Consider the following 24,522-nt stretch of genomic DNA (forward strand, 5'->3'; position numbering starts at 1 on the left):
AGTACAATGGATATGTACTAATAATTAACATTTTCATAAAACTTTGCTGGGTATATTGGTGCATACCCGTGACTTCTGAGTTTGAGAGACTTAAGGTCATAGATCATACATTTGAGGTTAGCCTGGACTACATAGAAAATCCCTGACTTAAGAAACTGCGGTAACGGGGCTGGAGAGGTGGCTCAGCGGTTAAGAGCACTGACTGCTCTTCAGGGTCCTGAGATCAAATCCCAGCAACCACATGGTGGCTCACAACCATCTGTAATATACATTAAATAAATAAATACTTAAAAAATTTAAAAAAAAAAAAAAAGGGTTGAGGTTTAGCTCAGTGGTAGGGCTTACCTAGGCGCAAGGCCCTGGGTTGGTCCCCAGCTCCGGAAAAAAAAAAAAAAAAAAAAACTGCGGTAACAGGGTGTGGTGGGAATTTTAAATCTTACGAAAGGTTTTTTTTTTTTAAAGAAAATTTTATTTTCTGCTCTTATATTCTGACTGCAGTTTTCCTCCTCCTCCCTCCCTCCCTCCTCCCTCCCTCCCTCCTCCTTCCCAGTTTCTTCAAGTACTTCCTGTCTCCCTCATATCAACTCCTCCACCTGTGTTTCCTTCAGAAAAAAAAAAAGCAGGCCTCCTAGGTATATCCACTGAGCGTCCTAACAAGATACAAAGACTGGGCACAAACCCTCATATCCACGGCTGGATATGGCAACCTGGTAGGAGAAAATCCCAAGAATAGGCAAAAGAATCTGAGACACCTTCCATTCCTATTGTTGGGAGTCCCAAGCACACCAAGCCACACAACTATATGCAGACCACAAGGCAAAGCTCAGACCTAGACATGGTCCATGTTCGTGGCTTCAGTTTCTGTGAGCTCTAATGGGCTCTGCTTCGTTGATTCTGTGACCAGTGTTTTCATGGTGTCCTTGACCCCTCTGCATCCTACAATCCTTCCTCCCCCACTTTTGTGGACTTCCCTTGGCTCCACCTAGTGTTTGGCTGTGGGTCTCTGTATCTATTCCCATCAGTTGACGCCATTCTGATAACACTTTGGTTAGACACCAGCCTATGAGTATAGGAGAGTATCATTAGGAATCATTTTATTGACCCCCACCCCCACTTTTGTTTGGTCTGTCCTGAGCTATCAAACCTCTAGTTCCTGGCCATCCAGCAGTATCCTATGGGTTCCCTCTCCTGGCCATAAGTTGGACCCAGCATGGGTTGGCCACTGCCCCCAAATTCTGTGCCACCATAGCTTTTGCAGGGAGGATAAAGGTTTTGTGGCTGGGTTGATATCCCAGTCCCACTATTAAGAGTCTTGCCTGATTATAGAATAAGGCCAGTTTGGGCTCCATATCCCCTATTACCAGAAGACTTCATTAGGGTCACTTAAGATGATTCTAGGGAGTTTGCACTGTACTAGGTTTCTACATCACTCCCCAAATGCCCCCCAATTCCAGATGTCTCCCCTGGTACTCTTTCTCTGTCTCTCCCCCTATCTCTGCCTAATTCCTCCTCGTTCCATTCCCACCCACTTCCATTCTACCCTCATAAATCTATTAATTCACCTTCCCAGACAGATCCTTATGTTCCCCCTTTGAGCTCTCCTCGTTACTTAGCCTCTTTGGGTCTGTGGATTGTAACATGATTTTCCTTTACTCAACAGCTAATGTCCACTTATAAGTGAGCAAATAGCATGTTTGTCTTTCTGGGTCTGAGTTACCTTTCTTTCTAGTTCCATCCATTTGCCTGCAAATTTCATGATGCTATTTTTTTAACAGCTCTAAGGATGTTTTAGTAGTAAGTAAATATTCTTCTTAAAGAAGCCACACAGACCAAAACCAGTAAAGGCACAAGAGGCAGGATAACATGCAACATGTTATGTTCATCGTGTCCATGCACTGTTAAATTTGGAGGCATTCCAGATGAAATAAAAATAGGAGCAGAGTTCTCTGAGCACTGAATAAAAAAGCACAGTTCTCAGAAATGATGAGCTAGGGAGGGAGGTGGCTGGGAAGACAAAACTCTATTAATAGGACGCTGGATCAAAGAACAATAGAGTCCACTGAGAAATGAACTAGCAGAGAAACAGCAGTGACATGGAAGAGAAAACAAAGACATCTGCATAATGGAAACAACAGCAGGCCCATCAGTCCGTACAATAAACAATCTGACTAGAACTGGGGACGTGGCTCAGCTGTGGAGAGCTTGTCCAGAGGTAGGCCATCAGGAAGGAGAGAAGGGAAGCTGCTCTGGGAATGGGAAAGGGCTGGGACAAATGGTTGTCTCAGAAGGATGCTAAATGTGCCCTTTGAAATTAGCAGGTCAACATAGAAAACACAGAGCAGGAATCAGTCTACTGAAGCTAAGAAAGGGCACATGGCCTTATTGAACTTTAATCCCAGGCCAGAACTCTTACCATCAACCTCAGATGCGTTCTCAAATTCTGTCTGTATATTGTAAATGGTGTTGTTTGCACAAGAAAAAGATGAAGTCCCCAAACCATTACATTCTAAAGTGTGTTAATCTCAAACAGCTGCCAATAGAAGCTTAGCTTCTCTCCCACTTTTGGTAATTTATATGTGCTAATGACCCTCCAGGGCGTTTGTCAGATCTAAGTGTATGTATGCTTCTAGTTCAAGCATTCAAAATACTGAAAGACGATTATGAGTTTGAGACAACCTAGGTTATAAAGCAAGTAAGTACCTGACTTAAAAATTTTTTTAAAGTGATACCTACTTAATCTTCTTAAATATGGATTGTCTTTAAGGGATGGTATCAATATATTTTGGGGAAAACCCCTAAGCTTAAGCATCTCCAATAAGTGATTTTATTTCTGGACGGTCAGTTTGATTCAACATTTATTTGGCAGGCATCATGAGGCTGTGTTAGATCCAGGAAATGTAATGATCTCCATTTATGCCAGTTTTCCTGAAAATGGCAGAATTTCATTCTTTGTGCCAATGTAGAAGTTTGTTCATTTAATAGATGAATAAAACTCTGTAAGATCACTCCATAATTTGACTATTTCGAATAGTTCTGCAATAAATATGGTTATTCATACTTGGCAAACCTACTAGTTTTTGGGATGATTTTGTTAAATAGCTCATAGTCTTCCTCTCTGTGAGTGCTGGGTAACAAGCACTGTGAGTTGATATGTTTTCTTATAGTCCTCTGCCCCTGGCTGTTACAATCTTTCCATTCCTCCTTCTACAATGATTCCTGAGCCTTGGAAGGCAAGAGTGTGGTTATGTATGTATGTTCCATTTAGAGTACAGCATTTTTCAGTCTCGTGTTCTCTGTGCCTTGGCCAATTGTGGGTCTCTGTATTAATCATAATCTACTGCAAGTGGAAACTTCTCAGATGAGGGGTGAAAGATGTATTGATCTATGGAAGTATCAATCAGCCATTAGGACTTGATTTAATACTATGTGGATTTAGCAAAATGATAGTGGTAGGTTCTCCCCTAAGGCTTATAGCCTGTCTAGCCGTAGGCTTGTTCCTGGCCCAACAATGATGCCTAGGTATGGGTTTCATCTTGTTGAATGGGACTTAAATCCAACCAGATAATTTTTGGTTTCTCCCATAATGTTCATGCCATTATTGCAGGAGTGGACATGAAAGTCTCTCCCCTTGGCCCTTGCACTGGTTTGAATAAGAATGTCCCTCAAAGGCTCATCATATAATTTGAATGCTTAGCCATTGGGTATTAGCACTATTTGAGGGAGGATTAGCTTTAAAGTATCCTAAAGCCTGGGCCTATTGCACCTCTCTTTCTGCTGCCTATGGATCTAGGTGTAGGACTTTCAGCAACTTCTCCAGTGCCATGTTTGCTTGTGTACCACCATGCTCCCTGCCATGGTGATAATGGACTACATGTCTGAAACTGCAAGCCAATCCAATTAAATGTTTTCTTTCATGCGAGTGGTCTTGGTCATTGTGTCTCTTCACAGTAATAGAACAGTGGCTAAGACAGAAGTTCATACCAGGGAGTAGGGTAGTGATGTAATAGGCCTGACCATGCTGCTTATTGGCAGAATTATTTTGGATTAGGGAAGCACTTGAATACTTTAAGTGGGGCATAATGGATCATCCTAATAGGAATGGAAGACACTGCTGAGAGTCATGTGAACTGTGGGGGCCAGATAAGAAAGTTCAGAGGGAAAAATATTGCTAACTGGCCTAGAGGCTATCCTTGTGATAGTTTGGCAAAAAAAAGTCTTTCTGTCTCTGTCCTAAAAATTTGCTGAGGCAAAATTGAAGAGTTTTAATTTAATTGCAATGACAGAGGATATTTCAAGGTTGCCTAGTATTGACTGTTTTGCTTGGTTATTAGTGGCCACTCTTATGCAGATCTATAAAAGGAAAGGAGCAAGCTGGGTAAGGAGAAATACAAAATGTACAGTTTGAGGAGACAAGGAGCACTAGGAGTAGTAATGGAGCTATGTCCAGTGCTCAAGGTGAGGCAAAGTTTGAAGAAAAGCCTGATGCTAAATGGAATGAAGGGAGTAGTGACATCAGGACCAAAGCTCACCCAGATAAGTTTCCAGCTTGTGGAAAGGGATTAGAGGAAAGCTTAAGCAGTGAAGGAAATCAACGACAGAAATCTGATGCAGATTTAATTGAAGGAGGGGGACAAGTTCTATCTCAGCAAGCAGCAGAACTTAGTAGCTTTAGAGTCAAGGATTCAAGAAAGGGGTTGTGGAATCTCCCCTCACAACTAAGCAAAGCCATGAGGTCAGGCATGTATCAGGATGTCCATGTATGGCAGTCTATAGAGTCATTACGTGAAGCTGTGAAGGTGAAGCCCGGATTGTGTTGAAGACCCAAAGATGCTGGAGATGTCAGAGCTGTGGGATACCTGCTGAGGAGAGCTGCTAACAGGGAGAGGAAACAGCCTAAGAGAAAGAAGTGTGTTGTAGTCAAAAAGTTGAAAGGAGTTGCAGGTCTGAAGAATGTTTGTCAGACAGAGATGTAGAATTTGGAGTTTTCCCTGCTGGTTTTCAGTTCTGCTTTGATTGACTTTTTCTTCACTATGCCTCCATTCTTTCCTTTTGGAATGCTTATATATGTTCTATTTCATTGTATGTTGGAAGTATGTGAGCTGCTTTCTGATTTTGAATTTTGATTTAAGTTAAGAGAATGCTATGATTCTCAAAGATTTAGAATCTTTTACTTTTATACAGTTTTTAGATTGTAACGGACTATGGGAACTTGCGAAGTTAGACTGAATTCATTTTTTTGCATTATGATTTGGCTGTAAGTCTATGGGGGACAGGGAATAGAATGTGGTGGTTTGAATATGAATGGACACCCATAGGCTCCATATATTTGAATGTTAGCGTGGGAATGGTACTACTTGAGAAGTTGATTAGAAGTGTGACCTTGTTTGTTGGGAGAGTGGTGCCCTTGTTAGAGGAAGTGTGTTACTGGAGGGCAGGCCTTGCAGTTCCAAAAGTTCAAGCCAGGCCCAATGTTACTCTTCCTGCTACCTGTCATTTGGGTGTAGCGTTCTTGGCTACCTTTCCAGCACCACGTCTGCCTGTGTGCTGCCATTGCTTCCTGCCATGATGATAATGGAATAAACCTCTGAAATTGTAAGCCAGGCCGATTAAATGCTTTCTCTTATAAAAGTTAGTGTGGTCATGGTGTCTCTTTATAGCAACAGAACACGGACTAAGATAGTCCTTAGTAGTTTTCTGATGTTTATGGATATCCCAAATGAAACACATATCTTAAGATTCAAAGCTAACATCCACCAATGAAAGAAAATGTAGCATTTGTCTTTCTGGGTCTGAGTTATCTTATTTAGAATGAATGTTTCTAGTGTCATCCATTTATTTGTGAGTTTTATAATTTCACTTTAAGTTTAGTTTTAATTTAGTTATAATTAATTTAGTTATAATTTCACTTTAAGAAAGTTTTAGACTTTCTTATAAGAACATTGGAAATAAAGGCTATATAAGTCAATGAATTTCTACATAGTTCGACTAGTCATTCATTCAGAACAGAAGCTGTGGAAGCCTCACACTGGATTTTATACATTTACTATCAAATATACTTTTATGCGCTTAACAATATCATTTTTCTGAATAGCTAAATAATACCCCATTGTGTAGATAAACCACATTTCATGATCCATCACCTGATAGACATGTAGGCTCTTTCTTCTTCCTGGCTATTGTGAATAGAGAATCAATGAGCATGGACGAGCGGGTATCCCTAGATTATGGCATGGAGTTCTTTAGATATATACTTAAAGAGAGGTATATAGCTAGATCATATGGTGTATCTACACCGACCTTTCTGAAAACCCTCCGTATTGATATCCACAGTGGCTGCCTAGCTCTATATTCCCACCAGCAGTGTATTAGTGCTCCCTTTTGCCCACGTTCATGCCATTATTTCCTTTTTAGTGTTTAACATTCTCACTGGGGTGAGATGAAATTTTAAGGTAGTTTCAATTTTTACTTTCCTGGTGGCTAAAGATGTTGAAAAAAATGTAAAATGTTTCTCAGCTGTTAGTATTTTATCTTCGAAGCTCTCTATTTGGTTCTCTGTCCTTTTAAAATGTGAATTATGTATTTTCTTGATTAATATTTTGAGTTCTTTAAATATTAAAGATTATAATATTCTCCCAGGTATATCAGTGGTAAAAACTTTTCACCATTCTCTAAGCTGCCTCTTCACTTGAGTGATAATGTTCTTTTTGCTCTACTACCTTTTAGTTTTTTCAGGTCCCAGGTATTAACTGTTGGTCTTAATTTCTGTATCATCAGAGTCACATTAAACTCTCTTCCTATGTCAGTGAATTCAAGTGTACACCCTAACTTCTTCTCTAGCAGATTCAAATTATCAGGACATATTTGAGGTCTCTGATCCATTAGTTCAGTTTCATGGAGGCTGAGAAATAAGGCTATAGTTTCATTCTTCTACGTGCAGTCATCCAGTTTTCCTTTTTTTTTTTTTTCGGAGCTGGGGACCGAACTCAGGGCCTTGCGCTTGCTAGGCAAGCGCTCTAACACTGAGCCAAATCCCCAACCCCCAGTCATCCAGTTTTAGCAGCATCATTTGTTACAAATGTTGATTGTTCCAGTGTTAGCGTCTTCATTAAAAATCAGGAAGTATGGGTTTATATGGGGGCCCTCCACTCTATTCCATCGATGAGTGATTCTGTTTTTATGCTCGTACCATGCTGTTTTTGTTATATTATTATTTTATTTTATTATTTATTATATTTTATTATATTATTTATATTTTATTATTATTATGTAGCCCCAGTTACCCTTCTCTGTATTTTTTTAAACACAGAGGCTAGCTAGCAATGTAGTAGTATTCGAAAGTATTTTCCTATGGTTAAAGAAATGAAGTTGTTTCCAAGGGAGATGTACTGCTGTAGGTAAACAAGAGTTTGTGTAAGCATAAGAGTCTGTTAGCTTCCTTTCCTTAAGATCTGTATATTGGGGGTTGGGGATTTAGCTCAGTGGTAGAGCGCTTACCTAGGAAGCACAAGGCCCTGGGTTCGGTCCCCAGCTCCGAAAAAAAAGAACCAAAAAAAAAAAAAAAAAGATCTGTATATTGGCCCAGGGCAACCTCTATTCTCAGTATTTGAAGGCTTCATCCTCTTTATTTCCTTTTTAAGTTCTACAAGACAGCATAGAGGTAACACGAGTGGCAGAAATGTTTGGTCATTTTTTCCTTCTGTATTTTGTGGGCTCATAGTTCCCATTTTGTTAAAGGCTGAATTTTTTATTATAGAGGTGTAGTGCCAAGGAGCGCTAGAATATTCTCTTGGGCATCACAGAAGACCTATACTCAGACAATCAGAAGAAAATAAATCAGATGTTATTAAGTATACACTGGACCCAGGAAGCTCTGCAGTCTGGTGGGCAGATTAAATGCCCAAGTAATATCATCTTTCCCTTGGCTGTGGCCAGATTCTGACTTTTGATAATAATTAAGAAAATATCACAAAAGTGGCATTGTCTCAGAGGTCATCATGCTCAACTTGGAATCGAGGGCAAGCTCCTAAAGTCACAGTAAGCTCTGGCACACCAGGTACTATTGAGTGCAATGGTTTTATACTTTCTTTGGCTTTTCTTCCTTTTTCCTTACCCTGGCAGAAGGCTTAGCTGCCACACATTTGTAGGAAAATTGAAAAAAAAAATAGTTTCTGCCTTGGAAAGAGCACAGGAGCCACAGAGAATAGCCTCTTGCTTATTGTTATCATGAGCACTGTTATAATTAATGCACATTTGTACAGTGCAATGGGTTTTAGTGCAGCTATGAATATGTACTTAAAACTATTAAACCATGGAAATGGAAAAATAGGCTATGCGAATTACTTATTAGTAACTGTTTTATTAAAAGCTAAAGGTATACAGAATTATATGATAAAAATAATTGTCTTCACACTTCTATTGGGGACTGTCTTTTCACTGTCTTGGTTTATCATTTTGTGTATGTTTTTTTATTGACAGATTAAGTTTGCATATTTTTCCTTTGTGCTTTTTCCTTTTGGTGCTATATCTTAAGAAATAATTGTCGATTCCATTGGCATGGATATTTCCCGTACAGTTTCAGCATTTTGTAGTTTTAGCTCTTGTGGTAGAGGTTTGATTTCATTTTCAGTTAATTTGTGTGAATTTTTCAGAAATGAGTTCAGCTTCAAAATTTGGTATCATGGTATAATTTATCATGGCTTATTCTGCATATTTTGTTTATAAGATGTTTCTATACTAAATAGTCTTGGTCAGCTATTGTAGTACATGAATTTAATGCCAGTACTCCAGAGGTAAAGGTGTGTAGATCACTTCAATGCCATCCCAGTCTACAAAGCAAGCTCTAAGCCAGGCTACAAAAAATAATTCTTGGCACACTTGGTGAAATTCAGTTGACCATAAATTTTAGGCTTTCACATTTGGCCACTGAATTCTTTTAAATGGCTCTAAATGAATGTCCTTGATGCTTCTTCTGTATTGGTTCAATCATAATGTTTTTGCTATAAGTTTTGAAATCAGTAACTATGACACTGACAACTTTATTTCTTACCGATGATGTCTCAGCAGGTAAGTATTTGTTACCAAGTAACCGGAGCTCTCTTCCCAGGACCACACTGTAGAAGGAGAGAACTGACTCCTAAAAGTTGGCCTCTGACTGCCACATATGTCCTGTGGTGTGTGCATGCCCTACTAGTACTTAAATAAATATGAAATTTTAAAGATTTTGTTTATTTTGAGTTCTTTGAGATTACATTTTGATTTTAGGATGGAGTTTTATATTCCTGTAAAATACACTATTGGATTTTCATATGGTTTGCAATGAATCTGTAAGTTGCTTTCAAAAATATATTTATCTTAATGTTATTACATTTTAACACCATAAACAATCTATAAACACTTATGTTTTGCATTTATTCATGTCCTTAATTTTGTCAGTATTTTGTAGTTGTACATGTACAAATGTTTTGCCTTATTTAACTTTCTTCCAAAGTATTTTGTATTTTAGACTATTCTAAATGGAACTATTTTCTCAACTTCCTTTTCAAATTGTTCTCATGCTTTTATTTGCTAAACTTATTAATTCTAATACTTTTATTAACCTCTGCAACTTTCTATATACAAGTTTGTGTCTTTGGTGGATACAGTTTTCCTTCTTCCTTTGTATTATGAATGGCTCTTGTTTCTTTTACTTGCCAAGAACTTTCAATACTGGGTTGAGTAGAAGTAGAAGAATTGTTCTCAATAGTCTTAACTCCGCTGTTGACCTTATTTGCAATAATACTGAGCACCAGGCAGGATGATCCACTTCTATACTAGTGACAAATCTGTAATGCAGTGACCAACCATTGTCTGATTGCCTTTGTTGCCATTCCACACAAAAGAATTTATGTCCAGTACTGCAAACCTGCACAAAGCCCATGGCTGGGGGGTATCATAGTTCCTATTGGGGAAGCTACTGCTTTTGTCTTAACTAAGTGTGACCATCATTTAGGTAATTCAATATGCTTGTCAAATTGTCTTGTTAGGTAACTATGTTCACGACTACAGAATAGTGCTGCTGGCAGGTTTGCTCAACAAAGCTCCTTTATATATTAGTGCAGAGAGTCATAACTCATTAAATTACTGAGAACACATGACTGTTGAATGCCCCACCATAAATGAGACAGTTTTTCCAAACCATTCATGCTGTGGAAGCATCACAGGAGGGGCTGGAGAATCTGAGAGCTGGAGGACGGAGGTGGGGAGAGATGTGGAACAACAACTTTAGGCGTGTTATATGTTATGGATGTTATGGCTGTTGTCCTTTTGAACTCATAGCAGCTGTGATTCCTTGGGTAAGAACTGGACCCATCAACGCCCAGTTTTGTAAGTGGGAGGGGCTCATGATGCTGCTCAGTTTCTGAGGAATTCTAAACAGTTAATAGTTTATGAAGAATGTGAAAATATTTTCTTCAGTGGTGGCACTACCGTGAAAATGGCCACGCTCCTACAGAAAACCCTACTTAAGCTCACTGGGTCAATACAAATAGAAATGTTCTAAAATTATAAGGGGGCAGATTGGCGAGAAGATTAAGCAGGGGGTGGATGGGGCAAGATGTGATAATGGGGTAAATATGATCAAAACAATATTAAGCATATGTACATAAATGCATTTTCTAGGGAGGCCTCATATGCTTTTAAAGATTTACCATATTATTTTAACTGTGTCTCTGTGTGGGTGTGCATATTTATTTGTAGATGTCCTTGGAGGCCTGAGGCTTTTCATCTCCCTGGCACTGGAGTTATATGCAGTTGTGAGCTGTCTGACATGGGTGTTTGGAAATGGTTTGGGGGCTCTTAACCATTGAGCCATCTCTCCAACCCTAAATGCCACAATTATCCCATTCTGGCATTTCTAATGCATGCTGCTATAAAATTATACATATGCAGAAGATTCACTCATGGGTTGAGATCCATTAAAAATCCAAGATCAGTTTGGGGCTAGAAATATGAAAAGGTTACTGACACAGTTTTGGATTTACACATTGCCACTAATCTTTGAGAAACTATTATTTGTAAGATTTTAGTTGGCTTTATGCTTTGCCTACAATTTGAATGTGTCTCACATTCAAAAGTTTATGTGCTGGAAGCTTGGTATAGTAGTCTGGCTATGTTCAGAGGCTATGGAATATTTAAGAGATGGTCTGAATAGAAGGCAATTAGGTGCTGGTAGCATTGCCTTTACTAGGCATTATGAAACTCTCAGGACTGATAGTGATTTTTTTCATTAGAGTATTACCCTGAAACTGTTGGCTTCCTGTCTTTCCATGTAACAGCTCCATTCCTCTTGCATAATACTCCTACCATGCTACCATGCTTCTATGTTGTCCTGTTGCCAGAATGCCCTTACTAGGAGCTGAACAGATGAGGCATCTTAATTATAGACTACAGCTCCTCGAATGGTAAGCTGAACAAACCCTCTTTCCTTACACATTTCCCAAACCTAGGTGGTGATGTAACAATAAAATGTGGCAGCAACAAAGATCGCTATAATTATCTGAAAGGTTTTGCTTTTTTCCTTTTCCAACTAAATACTTCAGATATCCTCATGCAAATAATAAAAAGGCAAAACAAACAACCTAAGTGAATCTCAACATATTGAAAGCACGAGCACATATGATAGTCTAGGTATTTCATTATGTCAGATGTTAAACAGATGTGCAAAATTGCAACATAATTACAATTCTTAATGTACTTCTCATTTTATAAAAGAAATTTATCCTCATTAGTTATTAATATTGGTATATAATTGTTTTGCTGCTATAATTTAAAATGAATTCATACCTAAAGGTAATTTAGTAGTAATAGTTATAGTTTACATAAACAATGCTACTTGAAGCTAACTATATGAAAAATCTTAAGGACGTTATAAGTAAATTATGAACAGGAAATTCATATTAGTAATGGGTACATGACATTTTGTACCATTTTATATGTATAGATTGCAGAGCTGGGTGTGTGGTCCAGGGCCTGTAATCCTAGCACTGCAGAAGAAGGGACAGGGAGATCAGGAGTTGAAGGCCAGTCATGGCTCATAATGAGTTGGAGGTCATCCTAGGCTATATGAGATCTTGTCTCAAAACAAAAAAGCAGAAGATATTTTAGTTGTAACCAGTTTTCACAGCTCAACATTCATTCCATAAAACTTGACAGATTAACTACGTTTATATAGTTTGCACTACAGAATGGAAAAGTAGGCTTTAGTCATAAGAGTGTGGTACTCGGGGCTGGAGAAGATGGTACTTGCTACAGAGCCCTCAGCTTTGATTTCCAGCATACACCCTGTAGCTCACATCCATCTGTATTCACTCCCAGGGTATGCAGTGCCCTCTTCGTACCTCAGGCATCAGGCATGCTTGTGTTGCATAGACATATATAACATGCTGACAAAACATCCCTACACATAAAATCATAAATCTAAAGAAAACGTTTTTAAAATTGTGGTTACCAGTCAATCCAAACTAACATCATATTTCCATACTGTACAGCTTTCTCACTGGTCAGAGAGATGGTCATTTCTAAGTTTAAAACCTTAGGATTTTTTTTTAAATGAGGCTTGTCAGAAAATTAAAAATTTATGCAATGTTAGTAGCCTAACAATAATTTTCCAGAGTTGGGAAAATCAATCTTCATTTCTGAAAGGAATGAACCTGTCTACTTTCATAGGGAACTTTTAGACATAGTACTTAGTTTATAGTAGATATATTACAGCTAATACTCTGAACATTAAATGTCAAGTACAAAGTAATTTTAAAAGTTCTATAATATGTACACAATGCCAAGCAACCAGAGCTTCCAGGGACTAAGCCACTACCTAAAGACTATACATGGACTGACCCCTGGACTCTGACCTCATAGGTAACAATGAATATCCTAGTAAGAGCACCAGTGGAAGGGGGCCCTGGGTCCTGCTAAGACTGAACCCCAGTGAACTAGACTGTCGGGGAGGGGCGGCAATGGGGGGGTGGGGAGGAACACCCATAAGGAAGGGGGGAGGGGAAGGATGTTTGCCCGAAACCGGAAAAGGAATAACACTGAAATGTACATAAGAAATACTCAAGTTAATAAAAAAAAAAAAAAAAGGAAAAAAAAAAAGAATCAACCATAAAAAAAAAAGTTCTATAATAGTATCAAAAGAATTTTACCTTACAAAATAAAATTTACTCCAAGTGAAACTGAAGTTATACTTTATAAATATAAAGAGTTTCTGGTGCAATACATCAATCTTATTTGTATACAAGTCAAAGCTGTATATAAAGTAATATTTTCACTGTAGTTAATAACATGCAGAAGTAATTTTTACCTTATTAGATAAAATATACCTTAAGTGAACCTAAAATTATACTCTATAAACTTATTGTTTTTTATCGGCGCAACATACCAATCTGATATGCAAACAGCAAACCAAGATTTGTATATAGGAATACTTTTCACCCAGCAACAAGAAGCTGTTAATTTAACTTTACCATTCATACTTAAGCTACTCAGTCACGCACTGATGCTACAGCTCAAATGTTCTTCCAGAGACAGAGGTCTCTTCATATTAACTGATTATAAGCTGGACATCCATAACAAAGAAAGAAGCAGCTGATATTTTAACATAAACCCTAAGTGCATGTTGAGATTTTTCACCAGCAATATTTTTTCCTACAAGCTTTTATTCCCCTTTTTATTGTTTTTGAATTTCCCATTCTTAGGGTTTAGTCTCTCTTCTTGGAGACAAATAAATGACTCTGATCTTTATGACTGTCTATTTAGAAAGATATGCGATTCTGGCTAATATCATTTAGATTCTTTGTTCTGGAAGGAAAATATGAAAACAAATTTCATGTCCAAAGGAAAAGAAATGAAAACAAAAATCACATCAGACTTTTTATATATTTTTCAGATATACTCACACATTTTAATAACATAGTATTAGTCAAACAGGTGCTCACCATTATCTTTTCATACTTTCTGTATATGGATGTAAGATAAGGATGTTTGATTAAAGGTACTTTGCAGTTAGTTATTTTAAAGTCACAGTTCTTTAACACTCTTTGGTAAGAGGTTAGGTGATACATTCCTACTTCTATGCATGAGGTACAGGTGAACTTGTTTCAAACTTTTAAGAGTAAGTATCCATAACTAGGAGCCAGGAGTGTCATCGTGTTTAAACCAGTTCTACTTAAATCAGCTCCAGTGTCGTCTGTGGCAGTCCAGTCAATCAGTACTCCACTTTCTTCTGCAAGTATTTTAATATGGCATCTATCCCCTCTGCAGAGCCCCAAATTTTCTTCAGCACTGTGCACTCCCTCTCATTGACCTGCTCCAACTCCAACTTAGTGTTAAAGCGCAGTAAGGCTTTTGACTCCTCCAGGACAGCTGTATTACATGAGGCGAGCTCCTTGATTCTAATCATGACTTCTTGGTTGAAGGTCTGTGGCCAAAATACCTGGGAGACCAGGCCCTTATCACATGCTTCCTGTGCTGTTAGCTTCCGCCCACCGAGTAACATTTCATTTGCAGAAGCTTCTCCCATAATCTTGGGAAATGTAAAGCTGGAACAGCCATCTGGACTCTGTCCAAAGGTGGCATAGGGTGTTTGAAACCAAGCCTTTTCATTTGTCCAAACCATATCACAAAGAGGCAATATAGATGCTCCCAGTCCCATGGCTGGGCCATTGACGGCAGCAATAATAGGCTTCTTAAACTGAATGAAAGTATTCACAAATTTTTTGACCGCTCCTGCCATCTTAGTGCTTTCTCTTTTCTTGTTCCTGGTGAGACAGTGTATAAAAGAAGCAAAATCAAGGCCAAAACAGAAGACACTGCCAATGGCACTGAGCAATACCAGCTTGCTGTCATCAGCAGCAGCTTTGGCCAGAGCAATCTGAACTTCTTTCATCACTTCTAGGTTAAGTGAGTTATTTTCCGATGATTTTGTGGATAAAAAAATGTGGGTGAAGCCATCTTGCTTCTTTACCACAATATCTTTGAATCTGGAGGAACTCTCTGTCAGCCTTACACTGAAACGCAGCTGCTTTTCAGGAGCAATTTTCTTGCGGGTAGGTTGCCATTTCTTGGCTATCTCCTCTGAGACTAGCTTCTCCATGTTAGTTGTTTCTGTAACTGGTTGTTTCTTGTTAGCTCTATCCCCAGATGGAGATCGTCCTGTAGTAGCAGTTGTTAAAGGTGTGTCCAAGGCTGCAGTCTCATGGAAAAATGAAGAGTGACTTCTGCTAGCAACAGCCAACTGAGTGGATGTAGCAGTTATCACTGGGCCAGATAGAGACTGGCTTTTTTTTGGGCAGCCACCAAATGCATAGCAACGGGGGCAGTTATTTGACCAGATAGCAGTTGACTCTTTCTGGTAACAGTCAAGTCTGTTGACTTGGCTGTGGTCACTAGGTCAGATAAAGACGGACCATTTTCGGCAAGTACCAGGCTTGATGGAAATTCATTTTTTCTGGTTGTGGCTGATGGCGTGACCATGGCTTTGGGACATTTTATGTCACCGGCCGAGCATGTGGCTATGGCTTTGGTCACCAGGCCAGACGAGGACTGACTTTTTTTGGCAATGGCCAAGCGTGTACTCACGGCTCCGGTCATTGGGCCTACTGAAGATGGCCTCTTTTGGGCAATGCCCGATCGCGTGGACATGGATGTGATCACAGAACCAGGCTTCAACTGGCTCTCTGTGTGAATGGACTTGTGTTTGACCATGGCTGTGGTCACTGGGTCACACAAAGACTGTGTTTTTCTGGCAACGGCCAAGCGTGTTGTCATGGCTACGGTCTCTAGGCCAGAGGCTTGCAGGTTTATTTGTGGATTTCTAGAGGTTTCTGCTTTCTCTCCGAGGGCCAGAAAAGCCCCATTGGATACCTCTGTGTCTTCTTTCTGGGTTGGCATGTCCCGATGACCCTGCTCATCTCCCCTGAGTCTTTTTTGGTTCTTAGTCTTGAAGTCAGCCACCTGTTTCCTTTTCTTAACTGAGCTTCTAGGACTGGCTACCTCCGCGCCTGCGCGAATGGAGTCCTCGGTCTTTGCTATGGAGAGGTGGAACATTTTTGCTGAGCTTCTAGTAAGCATTTGAAAACTAGTCTTTGGATTTGGTGGTCTTAGAAAAAGAGAGGCCTTAGGGAAAGGCAGGTATTGGCTCACCTGAAGATTGATAGACTTTTTGGTGCTGCTGTGGAAGATCCTATTGCCCGCAGCTAAATTGCGTTTCATCTGGTGCTCCAGACAATAGGTAGTCCGTTCAACAGGAGGTACTTCCGGTTCATAGGATATAACCCGACTGTTAACAGCCTTTCCCGGGGGGGGGGGAGCTAGTCTGGCTTCTGTTTCCTGTTTTCCCCATTTCCAGTGATTCTTATTTATAATCCGCTCTACTTTCTCACATACATACTTAAACAACTGAGAGTGAGGGAACACAACTGATAGTGAAAAGAAACACAACCATTTCTCTACTCAAGAAAACAGTGGTTGAAAAAAGCTCATCTCTTTTCCTCATGGTTCTCATTCTCTGTCCATAGGCATCACATTTGTTTACTTACCTACACATCTAAATTGAAGACATTTTGTTGCTTCCAAGTTTTATAACTCATGAATAACAGCGTTATAAATGTCTTTGAGCAGATTTTTGTGTAGACATATTTTATGAATTTGGACTGTTTTTGTTGCCTAGAAAATTTCAACTAAAAATTTGTCTAAAAACATTAAAAAATAAAAAAATAAGACATTCACTTACACATAGCACAGATTTTACAAAAGTATAACTGCTTTACAAATGTGCCTGCCATCCTTGTGCAGTGCCATGCTAGCATTTTCCATATCATTTCAACTTTAGTATATGTGCCAACAAAGTGACCACTGGGAATACTTTTTTTTTTTTTTTTTAGAAAAAATTGTTTTATTAACAACTACACTGTTATAATATACTTTAAACATACAGTAAATAGTCTTTAAATCTGAGGAGGTCTTCAAGATAACAAATGAATAGAATCCAACTTCTTGAAATAGATGAACTGCTGTAGTTATACATATATGTAGGAAAATTGTAGAGCTCTTACCAGACCAGCAAGGTAATTTTATTTTGTACATTTTTAATTGAAAGTATAAACAGTAATTAAAAACACAGCACAATAAAACATAAATTTCTTTTTTTTCTTTTTTTTTTTAATTTTTATTAACTTGAATATTTCTTATATGCATTTTCAGAAGTTGTCCCTTTCCGGTTTCCAGGCAAACATCCTCCCCTCCCTTCCCTTATGGTGTTCCTCCCACCTCCCCCATTGCAGCCTCCCCAACAGTCTAGTTCACTGGGGTTCAGTATTAGCAGGACCCAGGGCTTCCTTCCACTGGTGCTCTTGCTAGGATATTCATTTGCTACCTATGAGGTCAGAGTCCAGGTCAGTCCATGGTAGTCTTTAGGTGATGGCAGTCCCTGGAAGCTCTGGTTGCTTGGCATTGTTGTACATATGGGGTCTCCAGGCCCTTCAAGCTCTTCAGTTCTTTCTCTGATTCCTTCAACAGGGGTCCCATTCCTCAGTTCAGTGGTTTGCTGCTGACATTCGCCTCTGTATTTGCTGTATTCTGGCTGTGTCTCTCAGGAGCGATCTACACTTCTGCACTTCTTTGCTTCATCCATCTTATCTAATTGGGTGGCTGTATATATATGGGCCACATGTGGGGCAGGCTCTGAATGGGTGTTCCTTCGGTCTCTGTTTTAATCTTTGCCTCTCTCTTCCCTGCCAAGGGGTATTCTTGTTCCCTTTTAAAGAAGGGTGAAACATTCACATTTTTGATCATCCGTCTTAGAGTTTTCATTGTTCGGCATCTAGGTAATTCAAGCATTTTGGGCTAATAGCCACTTATCAATGAGTGCCTTCATGTGTCTTTCTGTGATTGGAGTTATTTCACTCAGGATGATATTTTTCCAATTCCAAACATTTGCCTACAAATTTCATAAACTCGTTGTTTTTGATAGCTGAGTAATATTCCATTGTGTAGATGTACCACATTTTCTGTATCCATTCCTCTAAAACATAAATTTCTTAAATGTATTGGATACATATAAATTTAAGGGAGGAAACAACAAAAAAAATGGATTTGATATTTAAGTACAGACTATCTAGATTTAAAAAAAAAAAACCTTAAATATCTTAAAGTCTCCAATTTCTATATTTAGTATCCATACAGTTGAGTATATAGTCATTGTGGAAGTGATTTGTTATGTTTTCACATATATTGTTGGTTACAACAATGGCTTTTTAAGGCCCTAGCAGACACAGTTTTGGAAACAAGATTGGTTTTTAAAAAAATCTTGCTAAGACACACTGCACCTTTTTTTATTTTTTTTTTTGTCCTCCAAACTTAGAAAAGGTAATTCACTAGAACATTTTTACAATTTTCAACCACACTTTTAAAATATGGGATTATATTGCCCAACTTCATTATTGAATGAATATTAACAAGACATTATTTTGGCAAATTAAATCTTAAACATGGCTTTTCAACAGTATTTAAAAGGTGATTGTCCCTAAAGGTCCATGTTAAAATGTAGTTTTCAAAATCTTATAAGAGCAATGCTTAAAATATTATACAGTTAACCTAATTAAAATAATTAGGTTCAAAATGACAAATTGATAAAGCTAAATAAAAGCCTATCAGTATGTAATATTTGCTTGAAACTTGGTTTTGTCAGTTATTTATAATAAAAATTCCAGTAATCAATAAAATTACAAAAATTTATACCATGATTTCTTTTACCCACCAACATTTTTATCTTACAATAAATAAATACCAACAGTTTCTCATTTTTACACTAAATTACACAGTATTGATGCATTTGGTTAGACTACCATTTGCATTGTTAAATTCAATGTTCTCTTTATATAACTTGGTAAAATTTCATTTCTTCTAGATTCCAAAAGTACCTACAAAGCCCACACAAATTTTACCACTTTTAATATACTATGGGATATCATACAAAGTAAGGCATTTCAGTGTCATGTATAACCAAGTTACTGTCAATCCAAAAAATTTTTGCACATCAATAAAAAGGTATCTTAAGAATTTTTTCTGATAATTAATATTTTTAATACACTTCCATTACATACATACCAGGCATTCTGTTGGGTAACACACCCGAAACACTTCAATTAATTCTAAAATAATATACTGAGATCCAATATTATTATCATTGCTTTATAAATGAAGAAATAGACATCATACTGATATAAAAACTAACCACAGATATTGGGATATTGAAAATTAAAGTTCCCCTACAATGTTATAAAGAGACATATAAAGTCACCTTGTCTCCAAGTTTAGGAACTGGTGGTAAATTGTAATAGTAAATGATGACATCTGGTGTGGTGAGAAGACTGACTAGAGCAAACCTGCATACTTGTACATTTTCTCTTGTCCTCACAAAACAAGTGAGATTATGTTTTATGAAGGGTTTACTTAAATCACAGTCAAACAGCTCACAGCCCAATATCATACAGTTGCATTGATTCTCTCTTTGGCAACTACCCCTGTAGCTACATAAGATCACAGGAGATGGTGAGGTGGCACCAATGTGGGAGTGTGCATGAGAGGGAGAGATTACATGATGGAAGGAAGCCAAAGAGAAAATGTGGAAGGACTAGACTTTTTATAACAACTTGCACTTAAAATATCTGAGGGTCCCTGAAAACTCCCTTATTACCACTGAGGCTAAAGTTTCCACTGGCTCCCATTATGTTCTGCCAAGCCATGCCATCTCTTAAGAATATCACATTGGAAACCAAATTTTTAAGCAATATACCTTTGGCAGACACTCATGTATCATGACAAAAACTTAGAATCTGATTCAAGTCCAAGACAAACACTAGGGAAGTGTAAGAGGAACCACTATTTTTTTTTAGGAACAATATTCTTACTACTGTATAAAATTAATCACAAGGAATAACTATTTGTGTATTTACTCCATTGTCTCATTTCCAGAAACTGTGACAAGCTGTAAAGGTATTTCAGTGTTGGTAAGGATGTCTTGATTGCTGGTGACAGAAGCATTGACAGTTCCTATCCCTGACACAGACCCCTGTTGAATATTTGCAAGGATAAGTGTTGTTCCTCCTGCAGTAATCAAGGTATCATCTCTCCCAGCTTCCACAGATGCTAGCACTGTACAGCTAGAGTGAATGACTTTTTTATTCTGATGTGTTTTAATATGTTTGGCAAGGAGGTCACTTCTCATGAAGGGTTTTGAACATTCTGGACAAACAAATTTCTTCTCACCTGTATGTGTTCTTCTGTGCCTCTGCAATTCATTTCAGTGTAAATCTTTTACCATGAACATCCAGTTACAAATAAAAGGGCGCTCCCCAGATGTGCCAACACAGATGTGCTCTCAGATGTGAGGTCTTCCCATAGACTTTACCACATGTTGCTATATGACAAATGTGTTGCTTCTTTTTCCCTCTCCCACCATCTTCTTTACAGTTGTGACAGGTGCACGCTACCCTCCAAAGTCTTTTTCCTTCTTGATGTTGTTGGTCCCCTTCTTCAATTACCACTTGTACTCGTGTGTTAGGTCATTGGTATTCAGTGTAGAATCACCACTGTGCTGCCACTCTTCTGGATCAGGCTCTTTCTCCTCGGTCCTAATATCTCAGGACTGTCAGCATTCTCTCCTGGATAGATAGAATCTATAGAATTTACTGTAACTGTCTGTAGATTTGGCAACTGACCAGCGCTTAGGCTACCTGGAGTTGAAGTCAACCGCTCCACCTGCTGCAACTTGACCAAGCAGGAGTGTCTGAACAGTCGTCAAAGTAATTTGTTGGGCGGTGGTATTATGTATTTGCAAATTCTGCAAGTTCTGGACCCCTTGTACTTGAAATGTTTGCCAGGTTATCTATCCAGAAGGGGTCACTGTACCTGAATTAAAAAGTTCCAGGATTCAACTGCAACTGAAGGTTTTGCAAAGCCTGTTGTGATATATTTTGACCACTGGCTTACACACATGGATTGTCTGTGGTGTAACACCTTGCACAATTTGGGCTTGACTGGTTGGCTGTCAAGAATCTTCTAATTGTAGATGCTGTACAACAGACTGTGCTGTAGAAACCTGAATATTCTGAGCCTGTGTCTCTTCAGAAACAGGCGACTGGATATAATTTCCCTGAAGATCTGAAGAATGGACTTGTCCACTAGTAGTAGTCAAGCTGTTTGTGTTTTGCTGTAATATACCTGTACTATCGATTGTAACAGGCAACTGTGATGAAGAGGATGTTGGCACAAATAAGTCTGTATCTGCATTAGTTTCATTAATATCAGGAGAAACCTGCTCACCAGTCCTTTCTGAATTGTCTGAACTATCCATAGCTTGTCCTATGTTTGTCAAATGTCCATCGGCATTAATGCCTACAGTCATTGTCTTAGAACTTCCCAAGGGTCCCAAAGACTCTAGATCGACACTATTGATTGATACAAAGGTAATATTTCCTGGCAGACCAAGAGGCACATTGACAACTACTTGAGTTTGGCCAAGAAATGGTGAGCCACCAATTGGCAACTCCCCGAACCTGGACTTGACCAGTCTGTGGTACAAGATTCTGGATATTAGCAGGAGGTGGGCCAGAGGCAAGTAAGGTTTGATTAGAGCCAGGAATGATTTGAATTTGGCTGCTTTCTTGATTTATACCCCCATTATCTGAGGAGCCTCTGAAGCCAATCTGAACCTGCCGAGTGTCTGTTGACTGAATCTGTGGTATTACTTGATATTGAACGTTTGGACACTGTATTATTTGATGAATCTGATCCTGGTACAACTGAAAATATTTGTTGATTCTGCAAATTCTGAAGGGGAAGGACCTACTGCCCACCTGAAGTAGCAGCACGTGGAATCTGTACTAGATTACGGGCTCCGTCTTTTATAGTTGTAGGTGTAGCTGACAAAACCTCCCATCAGTTTAGTGCTCCTAACTGTGGAGAAGCCAAATCACCTGTCAGTCATAGTGTTGTTTAGGACCTCAGGTGGGGTTTCCTGCTGCCTTCCATATGCTGAGAAGCAAAAGCAGCAGCAGGAGAGGATGTGGGAAGCAGCGGCCAAGGCCAGAGAGGTCCTGGGATTTTTTTTTTCCTATTTTGATTGACTGTGAGGAAAACATAAAATGTGGGGCCTCCAGCCCAAAAGGGGGGAAGAGGGTGACCTGGTAATATGTCTTTTATGTGGTAAAATAGCAAGGACTGTGATTACTGTGATTTGTTATATTTAGGTAGATTTAAAATATTATTAATATTTTCAGATAAGGTCTTCCTATGCAGACCACACTGGTCTGGAACTCACTACGTAGCTTAGACTGGCCTCAAATTGAAGATCTTCTTGCATGAGCCTCCTAACAGCTGGAATTGTAGGTTTGGCCCACCATGCCAGGTTATTGTTTAGTTTTACAATGGGCCAAATTGTCTTCCCAACCTGCTGCACCATTTTTAATTCTCACCAGTAATAAGAGTGGTAATCGTCCATATTCCCACTAGCATATGATGATAGGTATGAGCCTAGATCATCTTACTACTGTTTTCAATTGGATTGTTTCCTTATTGTTAATTTGGATCTTTAATTTGGTCAAGGTTTTATCAATCTTCCTGGTTTTCTCAAAGAGCCAACTCTTCAGTTTCACTGAGTCTTTGTATCATTTTTGTTTATATTTTATCTCAGTCCTGAGTCAGGTTATTTCTTGTTGTCTACTCCTTTTGGATGTCATTCATTCTTTTCCTTCTGAAGCTTTCAGTTTTGCCATTTAAGTTGCTAATGTGAGACCTCTCCAATTATTTTATAAAGGCACATAGTGCTATGAACTTGGCTCTTGGAAACACATTCATGGTGTCTTATAAGTTTGGGTATATTGTGTTTTCATTTTCATTCAATATTTAAAAGTTTTAACTATTATTAGTATCTACCTTGACAGATTTTTCATTTAGTAGTGCATTGTTCAGTATCCATAAGTCTGTAAACTTTCTGTTTCTATTAATATTTAGCTTTAATCTGTGGTGGTCAGAATAGGATATAGGGTATTTCAATTTTCTTTTATCTGTTGACCCTTGCTTTCTGAGCAGTGTAATCGGTTTTGTAGAAAGTTCCATGAGGTGTTTAGAAGATATAGTCTTTTGTGTTTGGGTGAAGTGCTTTGCAAATATCTATAAAGTTAGTTGGTTTACAATATCAGTTAGCTGAAACATTCTAGTTTTTAGTTTGGTGGGAATGGGATATTGAAGTCACCCAGTATCAGTTTATGAGGGTCAGTATATGATTTAAGAGGCAGATGTACTTCTTTTACAAATTTGGATGCCCTAGTGTTTGATGCACAGATGTTAAAAATTGCACTGTCCTTTTGGTGGATTTTTCTGTGGAGTATGCAGTACTCTTCCCTGTCTCTTCTGATTAGTTTTGGCTTGAAGTCTATTTTGTCAGATAATAAAAATGGCTACTCTGCTTCCTTCTTGGGTCCATTTGTTTGGCACATCTTTTCCCATCCTTTTACCCTGTGGTGATGTAAAGTGTGTCTCTTGGATACAACAGAAGGATGGATCCTGTTTTCAAATGTGTCTCTTTTGTTGTTTATATTTACATCCCAAACATTGTCCTACCTCCTGGTCTCCCCTCAGAGTCCCTCCCCTTTTTTGCCTCTGAGAGGTTGGGGCCTCCCTGGGTATGCCACTCTTTCTTTAGGTTTGTATAATTTTCTTCTGTTTTTGTTGTTGTTGTTGTTGTTTTCTGTAATTCTAACCTGGGTCTCTTCTCCTTCTTCTATTTCCATTATTTTTGTAGATTTTATCTTTTTATAGTGTCCCAGATTTCCTCATGTTTTGTTCACTATTTTCTTTGACTGAGGTATACATTTCTGTTAACATATCTTTAGTGCCTGAGATTTTCTGTTGGTGAGACTTAACGTTGTTTGACTTCCTGAAGTTTTCATTCCCAGTTTTGCATCAATTGGGGTTTTCTACCTTGCTGTCTTGAACTGTCTTCATCATTTCATTCCACTGCTTGCTTGTGTTTTCACAGACTTCCTTAGTGGATTTATTCATATCTTCATAAAGGTCATTGGATATATTCCTGGTAGCTATTGTGAAGGCCTTGCCTTGTGCTTCAGATATATTGCATTTCTCAGGGCTACTGTAGTAGTGGTACTGGGTTTTGGTGGAGTCATATTGTGTTGGGTGCTCATGATTGTGTTTTTTGTGCTGGTGTCTAGGCATCTGGGTTTGAGATGCTTGTGATTCTCAGTGTTGATATCTGTTCGTCCTTGGGTGGGGGTTAAGTTTCTCCGTTTCTGTTGCCCTCTCTGGATATTAGAAAAACAAAGTGGCTATGGCTTGCCTGGTAGGGAGTACTTCTGAGTCCTTTTTAGATATGGCCTCTGGGGGCGGGTGTCCCAGATAGACTGTGTTCCTAAGTATCGGGAACTGATAGGAATAAAGATGGGCTTGAAGTGGGGCTGGGACTGAGAG

At 38.7% G+C, this 24,522-nt stretch overlaps 2 protein-coding genes, 1 non-coding gene and 1 pseudogene across 4 annotated transcripts in view; 1 reads left to right on the forward strand and 3 right to left on the reverse strand.

Moving 5' to 3' along the window:
* Ophn1 (oligophrenin 1) overlaps positions 1 to 24,522 on the forward strand; it is a 256,595-nt gene that overhangs the window by 65,622 nt on the left and 166,451 nt on the right. The gene's annotated exons all lie outside the window — the stretch shown is intronic.
* Positions 14,243 to 15,130, reverse strand: LOC116888919 (chromodomain Y-like protein). Its single transcript, XM_032890167.1, has one exon. It carries the CDS (start codon positions 15,128 to 15,130, stop codon positions 14,243 to 14,245), a length of 888 nt encoding a protein of 295 aa, XP_032746058.1.
* Positions 16,785 to 16,891, reverse strand: LOC116889454. Its single transcript, XR_004386412.1, has one exon. It is a non-coding gene; the product is annotated as a U6 spliceosomal RNA (small nuclear RNA).
* On the reverse strand, positions 19,988 to 24,270 carry LOC116888920 (annotated as a pseudogene).

The sequence above is a fragment of the Rattus rattus genome, chromosome X (assembly GCF_011064425.1).
Source record: "Rattus rattus isolate New Zealand chromosome X, Rrattus_CSIRO_v1, whole genome shotgun sequence".
In the NCBI taxonomy this organism is placed as follows: Eukaryota; Metazoa; Chordata; class Mammalia; order Rodentia; family Muridae; genus Rattus; species Rattus rattus.

Bases quoted from the DNA above. Each gene is read 5' to 3' on its own strand.
- LOC116888919 (XM_032890167.1), bottom strand. From the start codon at position 15,130: ATGGAGAAGCTAGTCTCAGAGGAGATAGCCAAGAAATGGCAACCTACC.